Source organism: Oncorhynchus nerka, linkage group LG24 (assembly GCF_034236695.1).
Source record: "Oncorhynchus nerka isolate Pitt River linkage group LG24, Oner_Uvic_2.0, whole genome shotgun sequence".
In the NCBI taxonomy this organism is placed as follows: Eukaryota; Metazoa; Chordata; class Actinopteri; order Salmoniformes; family Salmonidae; genus Oncorhynchus; species Oncorhynchus nerka.
The window spans coordinates 18,467,562-18,478,599 of NC_088419.1; the positions used below are offsets into that span (position 1 = coordinate 18,467,562).

Below are 11,038 nucleotides of genomic sequence, written 5' to 3' on the forward strand. Positions count from 1 at the left end.
CCCCCCCAGTCTCCCCTATTCTCCCCTATTCTTCCCAGTCTCCCCTAGTCTCCCCTATTCCACCCCTAGTCTCCCCTTTGTCTCCCCCAGTCTCCCATAGTCTCCAATAGTCTTTCCCAGTCTCCCCTATTATCCCCTAGTCTCCCCTATTCTCCCCAGACTCCCCTATTCTCCCCTAGTCTCCCCTATTCTCCCCCAGACTCCCCCTATTCTCCCCCAGTCTCCCCTATCCCCCCCAGTCCCCCTATTCTCCCCCAGACTCCCCAGTCTCCCCCTATCCCCCCAGTCCCCCTAGTCTCCCCTATTCTCCCCCAGACTCCCCTATTCTCCCCTAGTCTCCCCTATTCTCCCCCAGACTCCCCTATTCTCCCCCAGTCTCCCCCTATCCCCCAGTCCCCCCTAGTCTCCCCATATTCTCCCCCAGTCTCCCCAGTCTCCCCCATCCCCCAGTCCCCCTAGTCTCCCCTATTCTCCCCCAGACTCCCCTATTCTCCCCAGTCTCCCCCTATCCCCCCCCAGTCTCCCCTATTCTCCCCAGACTCCCCTATTCTCCCCCAGTCCCCTAGTCTCCCCTATTCTCCCCCAGTCTCCCCCTACCTCCCCCAGTCCCCCACAGTCTCTCCTATTCTCCCCAGAATCCCCTATTCTTCCCCAGTCTCCCCTATTCCACCCCTAGTCTCCCCTATTCCACCCTAGTCTCCCCTTTGTCTCCCCCAGTCTCCCATAGTCTCCAATAGTCTTTCCCAGTCTCCCCTAGTCTCCCCTAGTCTCCCCTATTCTCCCCAGACTCCCCAGACTCCCCCTATTCTCCCCTAGTCTCCCCTATTCTCCCCCAGACTCCCCTATTCTCCCCAGTCTCCCCTATCCCCCAGTCCCCCTAGTCTCCCCTATTCTCCCCAGACTCCCCAGTCTCCCCTATCCCCCCTAGTCTCCCCTATTCCACCCCTAGTCTCCCCTTTGTCTCCCCCAGTCTCCCATAGTCTCCAATAGTCTTTCCCAGTCTCCCCTATTATCCCCTAGTCTCCCCTATTCTCCCCCAGTCTCCCCTATCCCCCAGTCCCCCTATTCTCCCCAGACTCCCCCAGTCTCCCCTATCCCCCAGCCCCCTGGTCTCCCCTATTCTCCCCAGACTCCCCATTCTCCCCCTAGTCTCCCCTATTCTCCCCAGACTCCCCTATTCTCCCCTAGTCTCCCCTATCCCCCCCAGTCTCCCCTATTCTCCCCAGACTCCCCTAGTCTCCCCCAGTCTCCCCAGACTCCCCAGTTTCCCCCTATCCCCCAGTCCCCTTGTCTCCCTAGTCTCCCCCTATTCTCCCCCAGTCTCCCCCTATTCTCCCCAGTCTCCCCTAGTCCCCCTATCCCCCAGTCTCCCCTAGTCTCCCCCTATTCTCCCCCAGACTCCCCAGTTTCCTCCTATCCCCCAGTCCCCCCCTTGTCTCCCCTATTCTCCCCTATTCTCCCCCTCCCCTAGTCTCCCCTAGTCTCCCTAGACTCCCCTATTCTCCCCAGACTCCCCCATTCTCCCCAGTCTCCCCTATCCCCCAGTCCCCCCCTAGTCTCCCCTATTCTCCCCAGACTCCCCTATTCCCCCTAGTCTCCCCTAGTCTCCCCTATTCTCCCCCAGTCTCCCCTATCCCCCAGTCCCCCTAGTCTCCCCCTCCCCAGACTCCCCTATTCTCCCCAGTCTCCCCTATCCCCCCAGTCCCCTAGTCTCCCCTATTCTCCCCCAGACTCCCCCCCTCTCCCCCATCCCCCAGTCCCCTAGTCTCCCCTATTCTCCCCAGACTCCCCTATTCTCCCCAGTCTCCCCTATCCCCCCCCAGTCTCCCCTATTCTCCCCAGACTCCCCTATTCTCCCCAGTCCCCTAGTCTCCCCTATTCTCCCCAGTCTCCCCTATCCCCCCAGTCCCCCCAGTCTCCCCTATTCTCCCCCAGACTCCCCTATTCTTCCCCAGTCTCCCCTATCCCCCCTAGTCTCCCCCCCCTAGTCCCCTATTCCACCCCTAGTCTCCCCTTTGTCTCCCCCAGTCTCCCATAGTCTCCAATAGTCTTTCCCAGTCTCCCCTATTCTCCCCTAGTCTCCCCTATTCTCCCCAGACTCCCCTATTCTCCCCTAGTCTCCCCTATTCTCCCCAGACTCCCCTATTCTCCCCAGTCTCCCCTATCCCCCCCCCAGTCCCCCTATTCTCCCCCAGACTCCCCAGTCTCCCCTATCCCCCAGTCCCCTAGTCTCCCCTATTCTCCGCCAGACTCCCCTATTCTCCCCAGTCTCCCCTATCCCCCCCAGTCCCCCAGTCTCCCCTATTCTCCCCTATTCTTCCCCAGTCTCCCCCTAGTCTCCCCTATTCCACCCCTAGTCTCCCCTTTGTCTCCCCCAGTCTCCCATAGTCTCCAATAGTCTTTCCCAGTCTCCCCTATTATCCCCTAGTCTCCCCTATTCTCCCCAGACTCCCCAGACTCCCCCTATTCTCCCCTAGTCTCCCCTATTCTCCCCAGACTCCCCTATTCTCCCCCAGTCTCCCCTATCCCCCCAGTCCCCCCTATTCTCCCCAGACTCCCCAGTCTCCCCTATCCCCCAGTCCCCCCTAGTCTCCCCTATTCTCCCCAGTCTCCCCTCTCCCCTTCTCCCCTAGTCTCCCCCTATTCCCCCAGACTCCCCTATTCTCCCCTAGTCTCCCCCTATCCCCCCAGTCTCCCCTAGTCTCCCCTATTCTCCCCAGACTCCCCAGTCTCCCCCAGTCTCCCCCCATCCCCCAGTCCCCCTAGTCTCCCTATTCTCCCCAGACTCCCCTATTCTCCCCTAGTCTCCCCTATCCCCCAGTCCCCCCTAGTCTCCCCTATTCTCCCCTATTCTTCCCCCAGTCTCCCCTAGTCTCCCCCTATTCCCCCCTAGTCTCCCCCCCTTTGTCTCCCCCCTAGTCTCCCTAGTCTCCAATAGTCTTTCCCATTCTCCCCCAGATCTCCCCTATTCTCCCCAGACTCCCCTATTCTCCCCCTAGTCTCCCCTATTCTCCCCAGACTCCCCATTCTCCCCCCTAGTCTCCCCTATCCCCCTAGTCTCCCCTATTCTCCCCCAGTCTCCCCTAGTCTCCCCTATCCCCCCAGTCTCCCTAGTCTCCCCTATTCTCCCCAGACCCCCATCTCCCCTAGTCTCCCCTATTCTCCCCAGACTCCCTATTCTCCCCTAGTCTCCCCCATCCCCCCAGTCCCCCTATTCTCCCCTAGTCTCCCCTATTCTCCCCAGTCTCCCCTATCTCCCCCAGTCCCCCCTAGTCTCCCCTATTCTCCCCCAGTCTCCCCTATTTTCCCCCTATCCCCCCAGTCCCCCTTGTCTAGTCTCCCCTATTCTCCAATAGTCTTTCCCAGTCCCCCCTAGTCTCCCCTAGTCTCCCCTATTCTCCCCCAGTCTCCCCCAGATCCCCCCCTAGTCCCCTCCCCTATTCTCCCCCAGACTCCCCTATTCTCCCCCAGTCTCCCCTATCCCCCCCAGTCTCCCCTAGTCTATTCTCCCCCAGACTCCCCTATTCTCCCCCCCTAGTCCCCCTAGTCTCCCCTATTCTCCCCAGTCTCCCCTATCTCCCCCCCCTAGTCTCCCCAGTCTCCCCTATTCTCCCCCAGTCTCCCCCTATTCTTCCCCAGTCTCCCCTATTCCACCCCCTAGTCTCCCCTATTCCCCCTAGTCTCCCCTTTGTCTCCCCAGTCTCCCCTAGTCTCCCCAGTCTTTCCCAGTCTCCCCCAGTCTCCCCTAGTCTCCCCTATTCTCCCCCAGACTCCCCAGACTCCCCTATTCTCCCCTAGTCTCCCCTATTCTCCCCCAGACTCCCCTATTCTCCCCAGTCTCCCCTATCCCCCAGTCCCCCCCCTAGTCTCCCCTATTCTCCCCCAGTCTCCCCATCCCCCTAGTCTCCCCTATTCCACCCCTAGTCTCCCCCTTTGTCTCCCCAGTCTCCCATAGTCTCCCATAGTCTTTCCCAGTCTCCCCTATTCTCCCCTAGTCTCCCCTATTCTCCCCAGACTCCCCCTATTCTCCCCTAGTCTCCCCCTATTCTCCCCAGACTCCCCTCCCCCAGTCTCCCCTATCCCCCAGTCCCCTAGTCTCCCCTATTCTCCCCAGACTCCCCTAGTCTCTCCCCCTAGTCTCCCCCCTATTCTCCCCAGACTCCCCTATTTTCCCCCATCCCCCAGTCCCCCTAGTCTCCCCTCCCCTATCCCCCCTCCCCCTAGTCCCCCCTAGTCTCCCCTAGTCTCCCCCAGTCTCCCCAGTCTCCCCCCCTATCCCCCCAGTCCCCCCCTAGTCTCCCCCCATTCTCCCCCCCCAGACTCCCCTATTCTCCCCCAGTCTCCCCTATCCCCCCCCTAGTCTCCCCTATTCTCCCCCAGACTCCCCTATTCTCCCCCAGTCCCCCTAGTCTCCCCCTATTCTCCCCCAGTCTCCCCTATCCCCCCCCCAGTCCCCCTAGTCCCCCCACAGTCTCCCCTATTCTCCCCAGAATCCCCTATTCTTCCCCAGTCTCCCCTATTCCCCCCTAGTCTCCCCCCCATTCTCCCCAGTCTCCCCCTTTGTCTCCCCCAGTCTCCCATAGTCTCCAATAGTCTTTCCCAGTCTCCCCTATAGTCTCCCCTAGTCTCCCCCTATTCTCCCCCAGACTCCCCCAGACTCCCCTATTCTCCCCTAGTCTCCCCTATTCTCCCCCAGACTCCCCTATTCTCCCCAGTCTCCCCTCCCCCCAGTCCCCCCTAGTCTCCCCTATTCTCCCCCAGACTCCCCCTATTCTCCCCCCCAGTCTCCCCCTATTCTCACCCCTAGTCTCCCCAGTCTCCCCTGTCTCCCCCAGTCTCCCATAGTCTCCAATTCTCCCCAGTCTTTCCCAGTCTCCCCCTATTCCACCCCTAGTCTCCCCCTTTGTCTCCCCCAGACTCCCCCCCCAGACTCCCCTATTCTCCCCTAGTCTCCCCCTATTCTCCCCAGACTCCCCTATTCTCCCCCTAGTCTCCCCTAGTCTCCCCTAGTCCCCCATTCCCCCCAGTCTCCCCTATTCCCCCCAGTCTCCCCTAGTCTCCCTATTCTCCTCCCCTAGTCTCCCTCCTATCTCCCCCATTCTCCCCCAGTCTCCCCTATTTTCCCCTATCCCCCCCAGTCCCCCTAGTCTCCCCCTCTTCTCCCCCTATCCCCCCAGTCCCCCAGTCTCCCCTAGTCTCCCCTATTCTCCCCCAGTCTCCCCTATCCCCCAGTCCCCCCCTAGTCTCCCCTATTCTCCCCCAGACTCCCCTATTCTCCCCAGTCTCCCCCTATCCCCCCAGTCCCCCTATTCTCCCCAGACTCCCCAGTCTCCCCTATCCCCCAGTCCCCCTAGTCTCCCCCCTATTCTCCCCCAGACTCCCCCTATTCTCCCCTAGTCTCCCCTATTCTCCCCAGACTCCCCTATTCTCCCCCAGTCTCCCCTATCCCCCCAGTCCCCCTAGTCTCCCCTCTTCCCCCCAGTCTCCTATTCTCCCCCCAGTCTCCCCAGTCTCCCCCCCTATCCCCCAGTCCCCCTAGTCTCCCCTATTCTCCCCAGACTCCCCCCATTCTCCCCAGTCTCCCCTATCCTCCCCCAGTCTCCCTATTCTCCCCCAGACTCCCCTATTCTCCCCAGTCCCCCTAGTCTCCCCTATTCTCCCCCAGTCTCCCCTATCCCCCAGTCCCCCCCAGTCTCCCCTATTCTCCCCCAGAATCCCCTATTCTTCCCCAGTCTCCCCTATTCCACCCCTAGTCTCCCCCAGTCTTGTCTCCCCCCCCCTAGTCTCCCCTAGTCTCCCCCAGTCTTTCCCAGTCTCCCCTAGTCTCCCCCAGTCTCCCCTATTCTCCCCAGACTCCCCAGACTCCCCTATTCTCCCCTAGTCTCCCCTATTCTCCCCCAGACTCCCCTATTCTCCCCAGTCTCCCCTATCCCCCCAGTCCCCCCCCCTAGTCTCCCCTATTCTCCCCCAGACTCCCCCAGTCTCCCCTAGTCTCCCCTATCCCCCTAGTCTCCCCTATTCCACCCCTAGTCTCCCCTTTGTCTCCCCCAGTCTCCCATAGTCTCCAATAGTCTTTCCCAGTCTCCCCTATTATCCCCTAGTCTCCCCTATTCTCCCCAGACTCCCCTATTCTCCCCCCAGTCTCCCCTATTCTCCCCCAGACTCCCCTATTCTCCCCAGTCTCCCCCTATCCCCCCCAGTCCCCCCCCAGTCTCCCCTATTCTCCCCAGACTCCCCCAGTCTCCCCTATAGTCTCCCCCTTTCTCCCCAGTCTCCCCTATTTTCCCCTATCCCCCCAGTCCCCCTAGTCTCCCCTATTCTCCCCTATCACCCCCCAGTCCCCCCTAGTCTCCCCCCCCCTATTCTCCCCAGTCTCCCCTATCCCCCAGTCCCCCTAGTCTCCCCTATTCTCCCCCAGACTCCCCTATTCTCCCCCAGTCTCCCCCTATCCCCCAGTCCCCCTTGTCTCCCCTAGTCTCCCCTATTCCCCCAGTCCCCCAGTCTCCCCCTAGTCTCCCCTATTCTCCCCAGTCTCCCCTATCCCCCCCAGTCCTCCTAGTCTCCCCTATTCTCCCCCAGACTCCCCTATTCTCCCCAGTCTCCCCCTATCCCCCCCCCAGTCCCCCCCTTGTCTCCCCCAGTTCTCCCCTAGTCTCCCCTATTCTCCCCTATTCTCCCCAGTCTCCCTAGTCTCCCCTATTCTCCCCCAGTCTCCCCTAGTCTCCCCCCCTAGTCTCCCCTATTCTCCCCCCAGTCTCCCTAGTCTCCCCTAGTCTCTCTCCCCAGTCTCCCCTATTCTCCCCCAGTCTCCCCTATTCCCCCCAGTCTCCCCTAGTCTCCCCCAGTCTCCCCAGTCTCCCCTAGTCTCCCCAGTATCTCCCCCAGTCTCCCCTATTCTCCCCAGTCTCCCCTATTCCCCAGACTCCCCCAGACTCCCCTATTCTCCCCCAGTCTCCCCTATTCTCCCCAGACTCCCCTATTCTCCCCTCCCCTATTCTCCCCAGACTCCCCCCCCCAGTCTCTCCCCTAGTCCCTATTCTCCCCAGAATCCCCCCAGTCTCCCCTATTCTCCCCCCCAGACTCCCTATTCTCCCCCAGTCTCCCTATCCCCCAGTCCCCCTATTCTCCCCCAGACTCCCCAGTCTCCCCTATCTCCCCAGTCCCCCTAGTCTCCCCTATTCTCCCCCAGACTCCCCTAGTCTCCCCTATTCTCCCCAGACTCCCTATTCTCCCCCCCCAGTCTCCCCTATCCCCCAGTCCCCCCCTAGTCTCCCCTATTCTCCCCCAGACTCCCCTAGTCTCCCCCATCCCCCCAGTCCCCTAGTCTCCCCTATTCTCCCCAGTCTCCCCTATTCTCCCCCAGTCTCCCCTATCCCCCTAGTCTCCCCTATTCTCCCCCAGACTCCCCTATTCTCCCCAGTCCCCTAGTCTCCCCTAGTCTCCCCCCCAGTCTCCCCTATCCCCCCATTTCCCCTAGTCCCCTAGTCTCCCCTATTCTCCCCAGACTCCCCCCTATTCTCCCCAGTCTCCCCTATCCCCCAGTCCCCTAGTCTCCCCTATTCTCCCCAGACTCCCCCAGTCTCCCCCATCCCCCAGTCCCCCTAGTCTCCCCTATTCTCCCCAGTCTCCCCTATTCTCCCCCAGTCTCCCCTATCCCCCCCCAGTCTCCCCTATTCTCCCCCAGACTCCCCTATTCTCCCCCAGTCCCCTAGTCTCCCCCAGTCCCCCCCTAGTCTCCCTATTCTCCCCAGACTCCCCTAGTCTCCCCTATTCTCCCCCAGACTCCCCTATTCTCCCCCCAGTCTCCCCTATCCCCCAGTCCCCCCCTAGTCTCCCCTCCCCCTATTCTCCCCAGACTCCCCAGTCTCCCCCATCCCCCCAGTCCCCCAGACTCCCCTATTCTCCCCTAGTCTCCCCCCATTCTCCCCAGACTCCCCCTATTCTCCCCAGTCTCCCCTATCCCCCCCCAGTCCCCCTATTCTCCCCCAGACTCCCCCCCCAGTCTCCCCCTATCCCCCAGTCCCCCTAGTCTCTCCCTATTCTCCCCCAGACTCCCCTATTCTCCCCTAGTCTCCCCTATCCCCCAGTCCCCCTAGTCTCCCCTATTCTCCCCCAGACTCCCTCCCCCAGTCTCCCCCTATCCCCCAGTCCCCCTAGTCTCCCCTATTCTCCTCCAGACTCCCCCCTATTCTCCCCCAGTCTCCCCCCAGTCTCCCCTATCCCCCCCAGTCTCCCCTATTCTCCCCAGTCTCCCCCTATTCTCCCCAGTCTCCCCTATCCCCTAGTCTCCCCTATTCTCCCCAGTCTCCCCTAGTCTCCCCTATTCTCCCCAGTCTCCCTAGTCTCCCCTATTCTCCCCCAGTCTCCCCTAGTCTCCCCTATCTCCCCCCAGTCTCCCCTATTCTCCCCTAGTCTCCCTCCCCCCATTCTCCCCAGACTCCCCCTATTCTCCCCTATTCTCCCCAGACTCCCCTATTCTCCCCCAGTCCCCCTAGTCTCCCCTATTCTCCCCAGTCTCCCCTATCCCCCAGTCCCCCAGTCTCCCCCTATTCTCCCCAGACTCCCCTATTCTTCCCCAGTCTCCCCTATCCCCCAGTCCCCCTAGTCTCCCCTATTCTCCCCCAGACCACCCCCTAGTCTCCCCTTTGTCTCCCCCAGTCTCCCATAGTCTCCAATAGTCTCTCCCAGTCTCCCCTAGTCTCTTCTAGTCCCCCTTGTCTCCCCAGTCTCTCCTAGTCTCCCCTACTCCCCTAGTCCTCCCCTAGTCTCCCCAGTCTCCCCTATAGACTCTCCTAGTCTCCCTTAGTCTCCCTAGTCTCCCCCTAGACTCCCCTAGCCTCCCCTAGTCTTCCCTAGTCTCCCCAGTCTACCCCTTGTCTCTCCCAGTCTGCCCCCTAGTCTCTATTCTCCCGTCTCCCTCTAGTCCCCCAGTCTCCCTATTCTCCCCAGTCTCTCCCATCCTTCCCAGTCTCCCCCATTCTCCCCTAGTTTTCGCCAGCCTCCCCAGTCTCTACCTGCCTGCCCCTAGCTTCACCCAGCCTCCCCAGTCTCCCCCAGTCTCTACCTGCCTGCCCCCAGCTTCCCCCAGCCTCCCCCAGTCTCCCCCAGTCTCTACCTGCCTGCCCCTAGCTTCACCCAGCCTCTGCCAGCCGCCCCCCTGGCAGATGGTACCAGGCTGAGGGTGCTTCTCTTAACCGTAATTACCAGCCAGGCTCCAGATGGAGCCATGCAGCCTCACTGGTCCCTTCATCCGCCATCCTCCCCTCCTTATCTCTTTTTTCCCTCTTTCCGTCATCCCCTCTGCCCACCGCGGGCCTATTTGTGCTGCACCGTGCCTTCCAGCCCACACTGTATGCTTCTGTGCACACTGGCTACAGTATGGCCCCCAACTAATACTTATTCTTGACCGTTGAATATTGTGTAAATATTTCACATCCACCGCACTATTCACTTGGATTTTCCTTCAAGAAACATGATGGCTCTTTTCATTTATTTACAAAGCAATTCTTCACTGTTGAAAATGGGAAATGTTTTAGACGTGTATGACTCTATCCCTACTTGAGCAGCAGCTAACATGAAAGAGTTTGGTTCCTGAGTCCAGCTGTCTCTCTATCTCCTCTGTCTGAATGCCATGCAGGCTGGTGGCTGGTGCCACTGTGACATTCACAGATGGGGACTCAGAAGAGACTCAGAGGAGAGAGAGAGATGTGCTTCTCATCTCTGATGCTGTCTGCTTCAGAGTAACAGAACTGCACAGAACACGGAACACAGACACAGTGAAGAGCTGAGTATCAAAGACAAAACACCCCATCAATCTGTTAGAGTCAGAGTGAGGAAGTGACATAATGTAATGTGCAGAATAAAAAAATAAAAGTACTTTATTAAATGTTTTTTTTAAAGATTTGTGTCAAGTAAAAATTATTTGATATGCACCTGTAAAAAATGTGTTTGTTTGTCACCAACATCTTCAATACTTTGAGATACGCAACAATAGGCCTATTCTTACTGTAGACTAGTTCCAAAATACAAACTGCTCATGATAAATGAAATCACTCAACATTTGACTTATTTCCTCCTTAACTCTTGCTGCTCTACATAGCAATACCAGATTCAGGTAACAGCAATAGACTGAAGGGGTTGGAGAGGGGGAGTACATGGGTGAGGGGGCAGTGGCCGGGGTGATGGTAGAGGTGACCTTGTTACCATTTCAGGCTGAATTGGCCTGGCTGGTAGGGCTCATACAGCAGCAGGAGGGTTGTGTCTGTGGGGAAAGGCAGACAGATGCTGTCTCTCTCTCTCGCTCCCTGTGGGTGAGATGCACTGTGGAGAATCTGGCCTGAGCAGCTGCCACCCTAATGATGAGCCCTGCTTCTTCTTTACAACCTACACTCAACTACTCAATGCTATGCTACATTCGCTGCACTACATTACACTACACTATATTACACTACAGTACACTACATTTGGCTACATTACACTACACTACATTATGCTACACTACATTACACTACACTATATTACACTACAGTACACTACATTAGGCTACACTACATTACGCTGCACTGCACTAGATTAGATTACACTACATTAGGCTACATTACATTAGGTTACACTACATTACGCTAGACTACATTATGTTACACTACATTATGTTACACTACATTAGGCTACACTACATTAGGTTACACTACATTACGCTACACTACATTAGGCTTCACTACATTATGTTCCACTACATTATGTTCCACTACACTACATTACACTATATTACACTACAGTACACTACATTAGGCTACACTACATGACGCTACACTACATTAGTTTACACTACAATAGGTTACACTACATTAGGTTACACTACATTAGGTTACACTACATTACGCAACACTACATTAGGCTTCACTACATTAGGCTTCACTACATTAGGCTTCACTACATTAGGCTTCACTACATTACGCTACACTACATTACGCTACACTACATTAGGTTACACTACATTACGCAACACTACATTAGGCTTCACTACATTACGCAACAC

At 58.1% G+C, this 11,038-nt stretch overlaps 1 protein-coding gene across 2 annotated transcripts in view; it reads left to right on the forward strand.

Moving 5' to 3' along the window:
* Window positions 1-9,899, forward strand: part of LOC115127423 (probable E3 ubiquitin-protein ligase RNF144A-A) — an 89,674-nt gene extending 79,775 nt beyond the window's left edge. For both annotated transcript variants that reach the window (XM_065008677.1, XM_065008676.1), the window contains exon 9: window positions 9,638-9,899. In XM_065008677.1, the coding sequence (XP_064864749.1) occupies window positions 9,638-9,788 (151 nt within the window). In that variant the 3' untranslated portion in view covers window positions 9,789-9,899. The remainder of the gene's footprint in view (window positions 1-9,637) is intronic.
* The last annotated feature ends 1,139 nt before the right edge of the window (window positions 9,900-11,038 follow it).